Here is a 17692-nt window from a genome sequence, read left to right on the forward strand (position 1 = left end):
CATGAATGGTGCCTTCATTCCATCAACTGTCACAATGAATGAGATGTGGATGCCATTTTTCAATCCTGAAACCAAACAGCAGTCAGTGCAATGGAAGCATACTGTTTTACCGTCACCTAAGAAATTCTGTGTTACCACCAGTGCTGAAAAACTGATGGTGGCCATGTTTTGGCATAATCTTCACTCATTGCGTTCCAAAGGGCACTACGGTGACAGATGCATCGTATGAAGACGCTTTAACGAAGAAGTTGCTTCCTGCATTGCAAGAAAAACTGCTGGAAAAGGCTGCACATGGTCTTCCATCAGGACAACACTGCTGCTCATCAGGAGGCCCTTATTCAGGGATTTCTTCATGATAACAACTTTGAAGTGGTCCCTCATGCTTTCTACTCACCTGACCTTGCACCTAGTAATTTTGGCTTTTTTCAATGATGAAGGCTGTGGTTGCACCTAGAGATGAGAGAGCATACTCGCTAAGGGCAATTGCTCGAGCGAGCATTGCAATTAGCGAGTACCTGCCCGCTCGAGAGAAAAGGTTCGGCTGCCGGCGCGGGTGACAGGTGAGTTTCTTGACTTAACATAACATAGTCATACATACTACATTGTTCCTCTTAAAGCAACAGTCTCTGAATAAAATTTACATACTCCGGCATAATACGCCAACATATCCAAATCAGGGGAACACCACAGAGGGACAAAGCACTTCAAACTTTCCTCCTTCATAACCACTATTGTGAGGGTATATATATATATTGCCATATGTGTTTTTTTATGCTTTTATACCTATATGCAAGTTTTATTCAATTCCAAATGAGAAAAAAACTTAAATGTCGCCTTAAATCAGATATGCCAAGGTTTTGCAAGAAGATGTTCTAGAAGTTCAGAGAAGATACCGAACCAGACGCAAGGACGCATGTACTTGGCCGATTTCCCAGAAGCGCTGGAACAAGATATCAAGATGTTCAAATGTACATGACTGTTATATGATTTTCACTGTCTCAGTCCGCAAATCCGGACTGCCCATATATGGTTATGAGCCCATCACCCCCTAGTGGTGAGAGGGCAGAGGGTATAAGATCTCATGTAATCTGTAATAAAGGGCGCAGTTTTTTCTCCCGTGTGAGGAGCTAGACCAGACTCCTGTGTGTGGTGTCTCTTCTTACGGCCGGCAACGGGGCAAGTGGGGTGGGCCGGATTGGTGCTGCACTTAGAAATTTTAACCCTCATACTATCCTCATAGTACTCCATACTCATTGTCGCACTCCATATTACATTCTCAAAGGTCCATGGCATGGCAACATGGTGGCCTCACACACCATAGGTGCCAGAGTACATCATCACTTTCAGAGTCCCATAACACTGCAGAAGCAATGCACCATAAATGCATACAGACATATCAATTACACTTGTGTCTCAAACATCATCTCTTCCAAGCGCATAGCACTGGAATCCTGAAGTGCCTTGTTCTCCAAGTACAATCTCTGCATATCATATAGGTACATGGACTCACTTTGTCACATCATCATTTATATACTAACCCCTGTTACACCATATTTTACATATCACATCACTATTAACAATAAGTGTCAAACTTTCCAATTAACTACAGTCCTATAGGGAGAGGTACTATTGCAGTCCCCATATGTCAGTCAATGCCCCAATTTTGTCTGCACACTAAACAGTCTTTGACTCGATCTTACTAGTCCTGCAGCTTGATTGCATCTACTGGGTACATGTTGCCATTGGCGTTGTGCGGGGCAGGGTCCCATGTGGAGGAGACACCTTCTCCTTCCACAGGCTGCGGGGCTCTTTACCCTGGTGATCTCTCTGGCCAGACCACAGTTGCCTCTTCGTCCCCCAGTTATTAGGGCCCTTGTGTTCCTGCATTTCCATGTTCAGTCATCAGAGACAGCATCACCCACGCCACTCTCCTTATACAACAACAACCAAGTCATTAGACCCTGGCCTACTGGGATCCCCTTCACAAGAAGTGGCTGCTGCTGCAGCGCTTCTTCTGTAACTGCGTTCCTGCTCTCACTCGCTCTCTCGGCTCTACCTGCTATGACACAGGTCAGAGGTTTTTATATCGCACCAGAGGTGCCTGGATCTTTGTGAAGCCTTCAGGCTTGCTCCTGCGCTGGGGACAGGGGCTTAGCCCCTCTACTATTCCCTACTGCAGGGACAAATTCTCTCGGTGGTGGCACGCTAACTATGTCACCAATGACCTCAATTGGAGGTAAAGCCTCCTCTCTACACAGTGCTCTACTGTGCCTGCCTTCAGTGCTCCAAGTACTTGTTCCTTTCTCCACTACCTGCTACTGGTATTGGCAGAAGAGCCTGGATGTTGATGTGACTCCCTCAACCTCCCCTTCCCGGCCATGACACTGGCCGGTGGAGGGGAGCCTCATCCAGAGCTCTCCTCCTTATCCCCCTCTTGTCAAGGTCCCAGACCAAAGGAAGAGCGGAGCTTACTCCAGGCAACTGGAGCCGCATGTCAAAGCAGCTGCCAGCCACCATACAGTAAGAGGAAGTGCAATGGCACTACTCCCTTGCATTTCCCCACTTTACCACTACCAGTCGCTGCCAACCAAATACCTTTGGTGGTTGCTGCCCTCTGCCGCCATCTGTAGCACTACCCAGCCAACTATGCCAATTATGAAGCAGGTGAATGGTAGTGTTATGGTGAGCCCCTTACACACAGCTCCTTCTTTTCAGTTGATCCGTTCGGTTCAGCCAATCTGATATTGGTGACCTATTACCAATAGTTTTTACCCGGAAACCCCTTTCTAGCTATTTTATAAGCTGTAACTTCCAAATATACTGTTTTAAAAAATCCCTCTTGGGCATGAGAGATTCAAAATTGCAGCAGGACAGTCAAGGGACTTTAAACTCACTGCAAATTTTTATCTCAATAAAGATAACTCCTAATAGGACACATAGAAGTCATAAAATTATAGATGTCATTCCTTCTTGAGACCCCCAAATATCAGCAGTTCCCATTCTGACTGGCTCAGTCATGAATTACATGACTGGCTATTCTTTTGACTGACCACTATGTAATACTACATCTGCCCTGCAACTTTCCCCAATGATAAAATCTAATTGCTATGGATTTCAATAGCCGGTTCCACAATGATCAGCTGATTGTCAAGTCAGCTTCATTTCAGAAAGAGATTGTCTTCATGAGACAAGCCTTTTAAAGATTTCCTAAATTAATCACTTTAGGCCTTTGCTTAGCTACTGATGCTTCAGATATGTGCTGCTTCATGATCTACTTGAGTTCTGGCAGTGCCATTTGTTAGAGATCCTTAAAGGGGTTTTGTCATAAAAAAAAAATCAATACTTACCTATTCCACCCTGGGCAGTCTTCTTACCACATCTTCTCCTCGCTGATCTTCTCCAGTCCCCCGGGTCACCTCACCGCAAGCCGTCTGGATCCTCTTCTTCTTGTTATAAAGCATTCTTTCTCTGCATTCTTCTTCCAGTAGGTCAGTTAAGTTACATCACTAGTGATTAGAGATGAGCGAGCATACTCGCTAAGGACAATTACTCGATCGAGCATTGCCCTTAGCGAGTACCTGCCTGCTCGGAAGAAAAGGTTTGGCTGCCGGCCCGGGTAAGTGGTGAGTTGCGGCAGTGAGCAGGGGGGAGAGAGGGAGATCTCCGCTCCGTTCCTCTCCGCTCTCCCCCGCCGCTCCCCGCCCACCCGCCACCAGCAGCCGAACCTTTTCTTCCGAGCGGGCAGGTACTCGCTAAGGGCAATGCTCACTTGAGTAATTGCCCTTAGCGAGTATGCTCGCTCATCTCTACTAGTGATGTAACATTTACTGCCTAAGAAGAAATGCTGATCTATCGCAGAGACTGCGCATGCGCGCTGTCTCGCTGTGAGAGTTCAAATACAATTGCAGAGAGACAGCACGCATGTGCAGTCTCGGCAATAGCTCGGCACACCCTGCTAGGCTGTGAACACTACATCACTAGTGATGTAACGTAAATTACCCTGCAGAAAGGAGACTGCCTGTAAATGGACGCTTCGTCTCTGAAAGAAGAGAATCCGGCTGTCTGGAGGTGAGGTGACCCGGGAGACTGCAGGAACCAGGAGAAGATCGGGGAAGGCATAGGTAAGTATAGAATTTTTGGGAGAGAGGGAGGGAAGGAAGGAAATAAATTTTTGTTTGCTCATTATGGACTATTGTATACTACAAGCACTCCTAGCTCTTGTGTCACCCCTATTACCCCATAGATTGTAAGCTCTTGCAAACAGTGCGCTCACCCCTATTGTTCACATTGTTTATTACTGGTAGTTTTCTACTAATTTTAGATTTTGTCTGTGCATGTACTCTCTGATTTGTAATGTGCTGTGATATATGTTGGCGCTATATAAAGATTATTATGCTATATTACTGCAGTGCCTCACAGAAGTCCCAAGTGGGGGGACACAAGGTGCCTTTGAATTTCTAATGCCACACAGTATAGGCCGCAATAGATTGTGTAATCAGTGAAAAAAGGGAAGATGGCTGCCAGCCCCATTACTTATTTTAATATGGGGGGGGGGGGGGGGGGGGAGATGATATGCACTTTAATCAATGGAGATGACAAAACACTTACGATAATACATATTCAATCCATAAAACACTCAACATGTTGTATAAAATGTGCCAGTATACTAGATGACATAATAAATATGATCTAGCAACATAACACAATGGATTCAATCTGGAGACAATAACTGTTAACCTATGATGCCTCCAAGGCAAACATAATAAAAAAAAGTAATTACGTATCCAAAGAGCGATATCCAATTTATAGCACACCTCAATCTGAGATCTCCTAGATTATATTTAACAAATTTATGCCTCAACCCTTCAAGAAAAAAGTCCATTCTAAATCATACAAAGCAAGTCCTCAAATTTTACCCTAGATTTTCTTGTGCAGCAGTATTGAGAGTATACCAAGAATGGTGTGATCGAAGAAAAACATCCAGCAAAGGGCATCCTGTGACGTAAACAAAAACTTGTCCTCAAAAAAGCGTGAGAGGAGGATGTCAAGAATTGTTCTGATGAACAGGTGGTGCAGAGTCAAGAAAATTGCAGCTGAACACAACGCTTTGGTTTCTCTAAATGGACCACTCATTGTTCTTTAGCACGGATGGGCTATAACTGCGGACAACCAGTTGCAGCATCATTGTTATTTAAGAGAATTGGAAAGTGAGCAAAAGAGAGCAAAAATTGCATCACTAAGAAATGGAAAAACATGGCCTGGTCAGATGATTCCAGATTCCTGTTGTACCATGCTGATGGGAGGTCAGAATTTGGCTCAAGCAGCACTAATTGATGAATCCTTCCGTCAGCTGTTCAGCACGTATAAGCACCTCCATCTAATTTGCAGCAACCTCAGGAAGCTTCCTGTCCGAATGGGTCAATATTACTGCAGAACGATTTTAACACCTAGTGGAATCTATGCTGCAACAAACTTTTTCAATTCTGAGGGCTAAAAGGGTCCAGCGCACTACTAGATGGGTATCTCTAAATAAAATGGCCATTCGGTGAAAATGGTTCAGAACTGGATTGCAGTTCTTTCTTACATGGACAGTGGAGGCCAGAAGCGTAACTTGAAGCTCCCGGGCCCTGATGCAAAACTCGTAACAGGGCCCCCAACTATAATGCTTTACTTATAGTACTGGGAGAAGAGAGGCCTTATGGGCCCCCTAAGGCTCCTGTGCCCGGGTGCAACCGCTTCCCCTGCATCCTCTATAGTTACGCCCCTGGTGGAGGCTATGTAATGTCCTTGGTGAAGTCAACAACACAACAGCTTAAGGATGGGCTTCATGAAGACCTTTTGTAGCACTACTTTCCAATGTAACTATTACACTACAGCTGTAGTCCAGGGAAATACTGTGAGCTGCATGTCACTCAATATTTTAAAATTGGAAAGTCAAGCTACAAAAAGTCCCGTCCATAAATAGAATAGTCCAATAGTCTATAATGTAATGCAGCAGAACACTTTATAAAATTGCATCTAAAGAATGTGCCTGTCAGCACAGGGCTGATGGACTTCAAGTAGAAATCAGCGTAATTCTGACAGCAGTTCTGCATATGAATGGAGTGCAGATGATGATGCCCGATAATAAATATGCAGTCTATTTAGCAAGATGTGCCAATTCATTCAAGTTCAAGTGAATGGCACTGAGCTGCAGTCCCCTGAATAACTGGTAAAACTGTAAATTGGTCGCAATTGGACCCCTGGTTTCATAAAGTAATGATATATTGTAACACAATGCCATCACTGTGATGAGAAACACTTAGTGCCTAACATTACTCCCCCTGTAGTATGTTCTTCTACCTCCTGAGAAAAGTAGTAGCCTTTATAATTAAAGGCTGTAATTTATATTGCATTTCTTACACATATGATACTCAGGGTACATAATTAAATGGTATCCCTAGTATAAAAGGAAAACCTCACAATGCCCTTTAGTCTGCATATACCTTTGTGAGCCTTTCACAACAGCTTAGCCATTTTTGTTGTAGTGAAGACTTCTTCTTCCGAATTCACTTCTCTTTTATTCCTGTCTGCTTAAACTAGTGCCCATGCTGCTGTGATCACAGGACCTTGTTAACTAGCAAGATCAATCTCTTTAAAATCCTATATTTTTATTTTACAATGAATTTTTAATGTACATTATTGCCCGTAGATGTATTTTGTAGATGTTATCCTCCAAGTTGTGACCTATACCTAACCTAGAAATGCATGCAACATCTAAAAGGCGTTTGCATTACTAGCTCCCATATGGGCCATTTTGTGGTCATCTTTTCTCAGTATACGATCTCTTCTCTTGTCTGCTAATCCAAGTAGGCAGAATGAATTGATTAGAAGTAATAAACACAAAATGACAGTCATGAACTTTGGACTATGGGAAGGGTTTGTATTTAGTTGCTTGATAGATGACTAGGGGACTAAATACAGTTCTCCATAGTCTGCCAATTGACTGACTATGGTTTCAGCCTCCTGTATTTCATAGGAAGAGCAGCTCTGGGGCATAAACTGCTGTTTAAATAAGTGAATAAGGATAGAATCTATACATTTCCTAAACACATCTGTCAATTTCCACAAATACGAAACTGAGTCCACAATGACTAGACAGGCCAGGGAGAAAGGATATACTCCTAGGCAACCAAAAAGAAGTCAGAACCTATCCTTCATCTAAAAGTGTCCACATTTACCTAACAGATGGAACACTCGCCCTGGGAACTTGGTTTCCCTAGATGAAGTAAGGAATAAAGATAGCACCCAAGGATGGCCAAATTGGATGGATCCAGAACAAATAGGAAACACTTGACAGAACATACATAAAAGAAGCTGAGCTGAACAAAAGGAAAATATTACATACTGACAGTGATATACTACAAAAAAACTCTGACCAGAATACCCACTTCATTCCTTACCACACTGGACCAGGATACAAAAAAGTATAACCAGCATCCTCTGCTGAAATAGGCCAGTATAAATCTCCAAAGAAAGTTACTGACTCACTGGCTAAACTGCTCATTACCCCAGCCAACCAATCAGTCCACAGACAGGAGGAAGAAGTTAACTACTCAGTACCAGTTGACATTGAGCATGTGCCAGCGGGCACATCACATGGGCTGAGGCCAACTTTGTGACGTTACCCTGGACCCATTTCCACTTGTCAGATATTGCTGCGTCGTAAAAACCTCCTAAATAAGTCCCCCCAAAAAATCACATAGATAAACACCAAACAAGAAAAAGGCTTAAGACCAAAGTTACAAAACTTTATATACCGTGTTTCCCTGAAAATAAGAAACTGTCTTATATTTTTTCCCCAATGCACAGTGTCTTATTTTGGGGGGTGTCTTAATACTTACCCTGCAGGAACCGTTAAGGTCCCTCTCACTGGGCTGAAGCGCTCTGGCAGACTTCCATGTAGTTCTCAGTGCTGAGAGAGCATTCTCTTCCTGGTAACGGGGCTTGAATACCCCGCCACCAGCAAGAGATTGCTGTGATTGGTTCAGAAACAACACCTGAGCCAATCAGAGCCGGTGCTTAATGAACCAATCACAGCCATTCATTGAATGACATCATTGAAGAGAAGAGGAGGAAGAGAATGTTCGCTCAGTGCTGAGGACTACAGGGAAGACTGTTGGAGCGCCGCAACCAAGCGAGAGGAACGCAAATGGCAACTGCTAGGTTAGTATTGTTTTTTTTTTTAATGTAGTATAGCTAGCTCTTATTTTCGGGGTAAGGCTTATATTTCAAGCCCCCTCCCCCTAAAAAATCAGGGCAGGGCTTATTATTGGGGTAGGTCTTATTTTGGGGGAACACATTAATCTTAGTATAACTAAAATATATATAAGAATAAACAGAGGAAGCCACACAAGCACAGAGACAAAAAAACAAAAATAGGTAGGAAACCTGTAATAACAACAATACTTCTTACATCAAAATAGACCTATAAAGCAGAAAGATATGAAATGTATAATCCTGAACAAAACCCTGATGTTTCATAGAAGTAACTGCACATACAGAGGTAGATGTAATCAGACTTTACAAAAATAAGGTATCCCGAGTATAATAGAGCAAGTGACCGCAGGAGCCACCGGGCCTAAATACTGTACAAAATAAAAGAAGGGAAACATAGTTAATTGTGCGGTGGAGAGCAACAAATACTGTAAATCAGAGAAAAACATCAACTAGTCAGGTTGCACTGATATAACTGAATATCCTCCGTTGAGCCAAAGCTGTGATATTTATGCTCATTTTATGTGGATTAAAGCAGTAACTGGATTAAAGCATTTAGTAGAACGAAGGTCCAACACTGCATCAGCTATCATCTGCATTCACAAATACTAAATTATTACCCCCCATGGCCAATTACCTTCAAGTGTGTTTGTGAGAAGACTTCTTCCAAGGTGTAAGGTGCGGCAAATTGAACATCTTCAGTACTGATTTTGAAGACAGTTTCCAGACACTGTAAGGCCACTGAAGAAGAAAGACCAGATGTAATAACAAATGTGGTTTCTTCAGTACGAATTAACCTTTTACCTGTCGAATCCAAAGCAAGGCAGCAACTGTGTGAATCCACTGTTCCAATTTTGGAACGCTGGCAGATAAAAAGTTAAATGAAAGTTGTATAACTTATATACCGGCATGTGATTAGTGACAACCTGCCGTATAACATCAAATACTGCAAATCCATAAACTTTGCTCTAAATTGAGTCATATGCACATGTATGAGCTTCCAACATTCAGTCATGGTAGTAGGTCATTAAAGGGGGTCTATTATTTTAACATTTAATTTTCATTGCATACATATCACATCACTGACAATCCCTGTTCATAGAGATCAATATCTCTGGCTTATCCATGGAGGCAGTTGTAAGGACATGTTGAGAAACTACCTAGACATATTTCACAACTTATTTTGCTCTAAACCTCTGTCACAGCCCAAACTCAAGGGCAAATGAACTATGGAACTAGCCCATATGGCTGCCATTGGAGAGATTAGGCCCAGACTGGTTATGGACCTTTTATACAAGCCAATTATTGAGCACAACGTTCCTCTAAACATTCATCCACCCAACAATTTGATTGTAAAAGGGCCAATGGTCTGCCGAGAAGCAAGCGATCACACGTCCATCGGCTGTACATCTTCCCGCATAAACAGGGAGATAAACAGCCGGCCTATGGGGATGAAGATCATATTAATCATCATTCATTCCCATGGCAGCAATTCTCGACCCATGTAAATCAAAACCAAGAGCGTGGCAATCAACATGCTTGTCAGTTGGCACCACTTTACAACTGGACCGAGAATCAGTCTATGTGGAAGAACCCCCTTCTCCACCAGCTGGAACCTGTGCAAGACTTCCCTTCCAGAGGAACTGAAATGTATGCAAAGAATTGCCCCAAAGGTTAGGAAAGGATGTGGAGGAGAAAGCAAACACCATCTACTTCTGTCCTGGTCCAGCTGGCATCTTGCTGCAAAAACATCCAGAAAAATGCCACCATAAACATTGTGCTTTTCTGAAAAAAAAAAAAATCACATTGCACTCACATATCAATGCAATTTTTATGTGAGCGTGATTTTCTATTTTTTCTTTTGAAACAAAAGCGATTTTCATGTGTGTGATTGGCATGCATGAAAATCATATGCGCCAAGATGCATTTGTCTCGCAAAATGCATCGCACTTGCAGGAAAAATCACAGGGTTACAAGTGCGATATCGGTCTGAGTTTCTCGCCTGTGTATTTGCAGCCTTAAAGAATTCACACAGAATGTTGAACCTAAAAATGACAGTTAGTGGGCCTTCACCTTAAAAAACATTTCTCTTAGGCCAGATTCACACGAGCGTATGCATATTTGCGTGCACACAAGTGTAGCGGTTTTTCAACTGATTCTTTTTTGAGCGCGCATTGGCATATTTTACTGTACTTTTTGTGCCCGCAAGACATGTTCATTTGCGCAGGCAGATGGCTAACTAGTATAATGAGTTCCAGATGTGTTCTTTTTCTAATGCAGCATATTACACATCCCCTTGTGTACTGCATGGACATTTGCAGACCCCCTATTGATTTCTATGGGGGGCTTTGGTGCGCACATGTGCTGGAAAATAGAGCATGCTACGTGAGGGTTGTTTGTGTGACCGAAATGCATAGGAGGAATATGCGTATGTAAATGAACCCATTGAAATCAATAGGTTCTATTCTCTACATCCATGTGAATTTGGTCTTATCCATATGTTGGGCTCCTTCACACGGGTGTATTTTTCATCAGTGTTTTGTGAGCCAAAACCAGGAGTGGGTCCAAAATACGGAAGAAATTCAAACCTTTCCATTACACTTTCTCTCTGTATGTTCCACTTCTGGTTTTGGCTCACAAAATACTGATGTGTGAAGGAACCCATAGGGTTGTACTGGTCCATCTGAAAACCTGAGAACCCAACAATGGGCCTCGGTTATGGTTCAAAGTCAGGAGGTTAAAAATCTCAAGTGAAGCTCTCAATGGAGAAGGTCACTTGCTGCTTGGATTTCCATCTTTTTGGATTATGTCTCAAAAACATTTTAGTCCCGACTCCCTATTAATATTAATGTCTGTTTTGGAATTTGCAATTAAATTGGATGTACATTCATTCTTTATGGTTGAAGTGTGGGCCCTCTGGTGAACCCACTTTTTCCCAGGCTGATCATGTATATATGTACTAAATTCTTATTACACAGCAGTGCCATTGCAAACATACAGAAGCACTGATTAATGTGTGAACCTTTCAGGAAATCCATTAACATAAAGTGCTTAACACAGCCCTTTAGCTTTATGGCATTTTGCATGCTCTGAATATTGACCGTGTTAATTATTTACCTTCCAAACTTTCATGCTCGTCCGACGTGTACACATCCCGCTGACTCTGCTCTCTTAAGAACTGGATGACTGCATACACAACATGCTTGATGGATGACATTTGTTTAGCTGACCGTCAAGACTTAATTCACTATAACAAATACAAAATGTAGCATCAGGAAGAGCTCTGTGATAAACATAATGCAATATAAAAACTATGCACCAATGTATTATAAATAGAGATGAGCGAGTATACTCGCTAAAGGCAATTGCTCGAGCGAGCATTGCCTTTAGCGAGTATCTCCCCGCTCGAGACTGAAGGTTCGGGTTCCGGCAGCGGGCAAGGAGCTGCGGGGGAGAGCGGGGCGGAACGGAGGGGAGATCTCTCTCTCCCTCTCTCCCCCCCGGCTCCCTCCTGCTGACTGCCGCTACTCACCGCTCCCCCGCACCGGCACCCGAACCTTCAGTCTTGAGCGGGGAGATACTCGCTAAAGGCAATGCTCGCTCGAGCAATTGCCTTTAGCGAGTATACTCGCTCATCTCTAATTATAAATCAACTTTCTGAAAATATTATGGAGAAAACTATGACCTTAAGTATGGAAATGGCATAAATCACAAAACCACACTAGTTACAAAGATCTGCTCTCTATGGGATGTTAGGAGTTAGAGAGTATTTCCATTCTTTATGTTTTGCACACTGCCAATTTTTTTGCCCCATAGGAAACCTCGACCATGAGTACAACTCGCGCTCCTTTAATGACAAGTAAAAGTACCTACCATGTTTCCCCGAAAATAAGACCCTGTCATAATAATTTTTTGGCCCAAAAGAGGCACCAGGTCTAATTTTTAGGGGTGTCTTATTATACTAACCTAGCAGGCTCGGTCTGGGCCCTCCCACTGTTCTTCGGAACTCCAGCGCACTTGCTGCAGTCCTCGGACGCCCACAGCAGATCTCTTCCTGGCTACAAGATTCATAAATCCTGCCTCCAGAAAATGATGGCTGTGATTGGCTGAGCAGCGTTCGAGAAGCAATCAGTGCAGCGCTTGGTGAACCAATCACAGCCATCGCGGTGTGGAGGCGGGATTTATAAATTGGCTAAGCTGTGGTATTGATTCATAAATAGTGCCTCCACAACGCGATGGCTGTAATTGGCTGAGCAGCGCTCGAACCAATCAATGAAGCACTTGATGAACTAATCACAGCCATCGCATTGGTTCATTGAGCGCTGCATTGATTGGCTGAGCAGCGCTTGAGAACCAATCACAGCCATCACTTCCTGGAGGTGGGATTTATGAATCCCATAACCAGGAAGTGATTGTCTGTGGCCGGCCGAGGACTGTACCAAGCGTGCTGGAGCTCCTAACCATGACGTGGAATCCATGACCCTTCCACAATGTCATTGCGGAAGGGCCGCGGATCAGAAGGCTTCCATTGACTCTGAATTACGCAATGCAAATCCGCACATGTGCAGGCGGCGTAACTGAAGTCAAAGAAAGCACTATACACCGATTATCCATGACAGGCTTGTATTGTATGGGTTTCCCTCATGTCCCCGGAACACCTATGACTTGTCAAGGCATGGATTCCACAAGCCCTCTGAAGGTCTTCTGTGGTATCTGGCACTAAGAACCAAGTTGTAAACAATAGTTCCTTTACATCTTGTAAAATGAAACCTCCATGGTTTTTCAAGCACATCCCATGCATTGATCTGGGGAATTTGGAGGCCAATCCATCAGCTTAAACTCTTTGTCAAGTTCCTGAAAACATCCCAATTTTTACCGTTTGGCAGGGCCATGTTATCCTACTGAAAGAAGTCAGTGCCATTAGGGAATCATGTTACCATAAAGGGGTGCAGGTGGTACATGTCAAAGTAAGATCCACATAAATGCCAAGACCCTGGGTTTCCAAGCAGAACATTGCCCAGAACATCACACTGCCTCCACCAGCTTGTGTTCTTTCCATAGTACATCCTGGTGCCATCTCTTCTCCAGTTAGGTAATAAACGAGCATCCAGCTGTTTACATGATGTAAAAGGAAACGTGATTCCTCAGACCAGACACCTTCTTCCATTGCTCCATGGTCCGATTCTGATGCCCACACTCCCTTTTTAGATGCTCTTGGCAGTGGACAAGAGTCAGCATGGGCAGTCCGACTAGTCTGCAGCTACACCATATGCAACAAGCTGTGATGCCCTGTGTGTTCTGACACCTTTCTATCCTAAACAGCTGTAACTGTTTCAGCAATTTGTGCTACAGAAGCACTTCTATGGGACAGAACCAGAAAGGCTAGCTTTAGCTCCTAGGGAGCATCAATAAGCTTTGGGTGCCCATGACCCTGCCACTGGTTGTCTTTGGTAAATTTGCTCCAGTCCTTACACTTGCCAATTTTTTCTGCTTCCAACACATCAACTTCAAGAGCTGACTGCTCACTTGATGTCTAATATATCCCACCTATCCCTTGACAGGTGCCATTATCATGAGATAGTCTGCTTTCAGTGGTTTTAGTCTAATGTTATGGCTGATTGCTGTAGAGTAATATGCATTTAGCTCCCCTCGGTGGCTGTTGCCAGCAGATCTTTGCATAAGAATTTCCTAATTTGCCTAGAGTCTGTAAAGTCTCCCTTATTGCAGGACATTTCTACATGACCCATGAAAATAGGCAAGTATGATTATAACCTTGGTATTTCAACCTGGTGAAAAACTCCTTTTCTCCATATACTTTACTTCTATGTAATGGAAGCAGAATGGTACCATAAATGTGTCTCTAGTTAGCCTCTAGGTACCGTATTTATAAGGGATGTACACTAAGGGCCATATGATACTCACTGTATAGATCATGCTGACTATTTAGCTATTTTGAGAGAAAAATACAGGTAGTATTGTAGTTGGAAAAGTTAACCCAGGCCACTGAAAATACTAAAGCAGTCAGTTTTCCTATCCAGCTTGATATCCACTACCCCATAGGAGAAACTTAAAGGGGTATTCCATTTAGGGGATGAATTTTAAAGTTTTCACCCATCCACTGGATGGGTGGAAACTGGTATATTGGTGGAGGTCTGACCACTGGGACACCCACCAATCTCAAGTATGGGGATCCTGTTCCCCCCGTCCTCCTCACTTCCTGGTTGCATCTTCCACATTATGGAATTGAGGGCAGGTAACGCTTGTGCAGCTGCCACTCCATTTATTTCAATGGGTCTGACGGAAATAGCCAAGCGCTTTGTATTCGTCTATCACCAGCAATCCTATTGAAAATTAATGGAGCAGGACTGCACGAACATGACCTGCCCTCCATTCAATGAGGTGGGAGAAACAACCTGGAAGTAAGGAGGACAGGGGAAATGGGATCCCTATTCTCAGGATCAGTGAAAGTCCCAGTGGTTGGATCCCCACTGCACAGACACGTATACTCTATCCTGTAGATAGGGAATACATTTAAAAGTTTTGACAACCCTTTAAAGGGGTTGTGCCAAGTTATGAAGTTATCCTCTATCCACAGAACAGGGGATAATATTATGATCAGTGTGGGTCCAACCACAGGGACTCCCACCGATCCTAAGAATGGGGTCCGGTTGGTCCCCAAGTGAATGAAGCAGAAGTGCGCAGTTGCTTCATTGACTTCAATGACAGCGCAGGAGATTACCGAAGCATTTAAACTCTGTAATCTCCAGCTCTGTCATTAAAGCGAATGGAGCAGCGATGCACCTGCATGACCTCTGTTCCATTCACTTGGTAACCGACCAGACCCTGTTCTTGGGATCAGAACGGGGCCTGACTGCTGGGACTCCTGTAGATCCTGCACATCGGGAATGTTATAACTTGTCATAACACCTCCAGAGATTGCTAGTAACATCACCAGTCATGCCCAGTTGATATTAGCCCCTTAGTCAGCACTTAGCTGTCTATAATGTGTCTTTTTATTACTACTTTCAATGTGAAAACTGCTTATCTTGGCCCAGGCAGTACTAAAGACTCAAAATTCTGTCATTAAAGGGCTATTTCCATCATAGCAAGTCATTCCCTATCCACAGATCATGCGCAATTGTGCATGCAAAAAAACATGCACCGATGCTCTCAGCATGCAAAATACGTGCTTGTGCACAAACTTATTGAAATCAATGGCTTCTATTTTCCGCGTATTACGTACACAAAATTGATGTGCGCAAATACGTTTGTGTGACATAGGCCTTATCCTTTGGCTAGAGGATAACCTTATAAATTGGCAGAACAGATTCTGAGAATGATAGTGGCATCACCAGTTATTTTCAGATGATACTAGCCAGCTCTTGCTGTCTATAATATTCTTTTTGCTACTGCCAATGTAAAAACTGCTCATCTTGGCTTAGGCAGTACTAAAGACTCAAAATTCTGTTATTAAAAGGTTATTTCCATCACAGCAAGTTATCCCCTATACAAAAGGATGGTGGTCCCATGAATAGAGCAGAGGTGAGCGAACGCCGCCTTCACTGCCTTCAATTTGGGGTGCATTGGGGCTTAAATCTTTGGATCTGTGAAAGTCCCAGCTGTTGGATGCTCGCCGATCAGTCATTTATCCCCTATCCTGTGGATAGGGAATACCTTGCTCTGGTGGAAATAACCCTATAACCCTTTACCCTTCCCATACTAGTGATAGTATGGTGATACCATTCAGTTTCACTGTAGACTATAAAATAAGGAGTCTTGGAAGTTAAGTCTGTTTGGTCATTAGACAGCTGCAAATGTGAAAAGAAATGTATTTGTCATTGATTAAATGGGACAAAGCGCATAATGAGGACTGGGAATAAAAATCTATAGAGATACCCATATAGTACTTTGCTGCAGGTTTTTATTTTATGTCTTTTTAACACGTAGGTTGGAGTAATTTCTGACTTTTCATGTCCCCCTCCATCCGATATTAATTTTGTGCCTCTACCAATGCATTATGTTGTAAGGACACAGACTCATAACAGACTAAATGAAATATGATTCCCTAATGGGAAGAGTGGTACAGAAATGAGCGGACTGTGTCCAAGACTGAGATTAAGTGATGAGAAGAGAACCCTGGAGCTGCATCCGAATAATGTTCAGGAAAGGAGTCAATTAGTAAATCCTGTTATAGAGGCAGCTGAGAAGCTTCCTCTGAGAGAACCATTGGTGCAACCGAGCCAGACTGAGCCAGGATCAATCACTGCTATTTATTTGGCTACCAGGTATATGAATACAGCAAGGGTAACTGAATCACTGCAACTGGTGGCCGACAGTATCACAGGAGTTATACAGACATATATACAGATGTTTTGTTCACTGACATGCACCTACACTACTTGAGTAGTCTGCAATTAACCCTTTCCAATCCACTGTCTGACGTCTAAAGACATTCTGATTGAAGGCTGTACGGCTCCGATGGCGGAATACGTCCAGCGGGGTATTCTTGCTGTATATTACTTGCCGCTCTGTTGTCGGGGGCCTCTCCAGCATGCCCCATACTGCAGTACTGGCTCTAACCAGCAGATGGTGACGTTGCATAATGGCAGAAAGAAGAAAAACCCATAGGAAACCATGAATCCAAAATTGGATTGCAAGGGTTAATAGACTACAATACGCTATGCAAATAGTGCAAGGCACCAAATGAAAATTCAGCACACTATGCAAACATGCTTAACGCTCCTTTCAGAAAGAATACATCTGGATATACTTCTCTCTTCTTCTGTTCAACACGATGAATGATACTATAAGCACAGGCAAGGCCGTACACATATATTAGGGCTGTAGGGGTGCGCTACAGAGGATGGCCTGTAGGGGGCAACAGACAGTCAGTCTGTTGCCTGAGGCAAGAGGAAAAGCACCCACAGGTATGGTTAGGAAGATAAAAAAGGTGTGTTCCTGCTGCAGTGGGTGTGTGGCTGAGAGAGCCAGAGAGACAGCTCAGTGGAGCTGGGGAGGGCTGCTAGCCCAGGGTCTGGTGCAGACCAAGAAGGCCAGAGGTTGACAGGGTGACCCCCCCCCCCCTAACCTCAACACCTGGGAGAGGTGTGTGTGTGTCTGGGAGAGCCAGACTGAAGCTGAAAAGGAACTGCTGTTGTATGCAGAGAGAGAGATGCTGTGGACTCAGGGAGCTACGTGGTTCCAGCAGGACCCTTGGGGAACGCCTGCCCTCGGACTGGGGTCCAGAGATACTAAAGACTAGCTGCGCCCTGGACAACCACAGGTCTGTGAAAACCAATGCACTTATTGCTGTTTCCTTCAACCCTGTGGAGGATTATATTGAAAGGACTGTGAAAGGACTGTGAAGGGACTTTAAGAAAGACTGTGTTGCAAAAGTTATTATTCTGGAGACCCAGTCGGTTATGTTTCTGATAAC

General features: G+C 43.6%; 1 protein-coding gene across 1 annotated transcript in view; it reads right to left on the bottom strand.

The window, feature by feature from the left end:
• Positions 1-11473, bottom strand: part of SGTB (small glutamine rich tetratricopeptide repeat co-chaperone beta) — a 32674-nt gene extending 21201 nt beyond the window's left edge. Inside the window, exons 1-2 of the mRNA XM_066601875.1 lie at positions 11374-11473; positions 8894-8997 (exon numbers count right to left, since the gene is read on the bottom strand). Of these exons, the coding sequence (XP_066457972.1) occupies positions 8894-8997; positions 11374-11473 (204 nt within the window). The remainder of the gene's footprint in view (positions 1-8893; positions 8998-11373) is intronic.
• Positions 11474-17692: the final 6219 nt, after the last annotated feature.

This window comes from Eleutherodactylus coqui, chromosome 5, assembly GCF_035609145.1.
Source record: "Eleutherodactylus coqui strain aEleCoq1 chromosome 5, aEleCoq1.hap1, whole genome shotgun sequence".
Taxonomy (NCBI): Eukaryota; Metazoa; Chordata; class Amphibia; order Anura; family Eleutherodactylidae; genus Eleutherodactylus; species Eleutherodactylus coqui.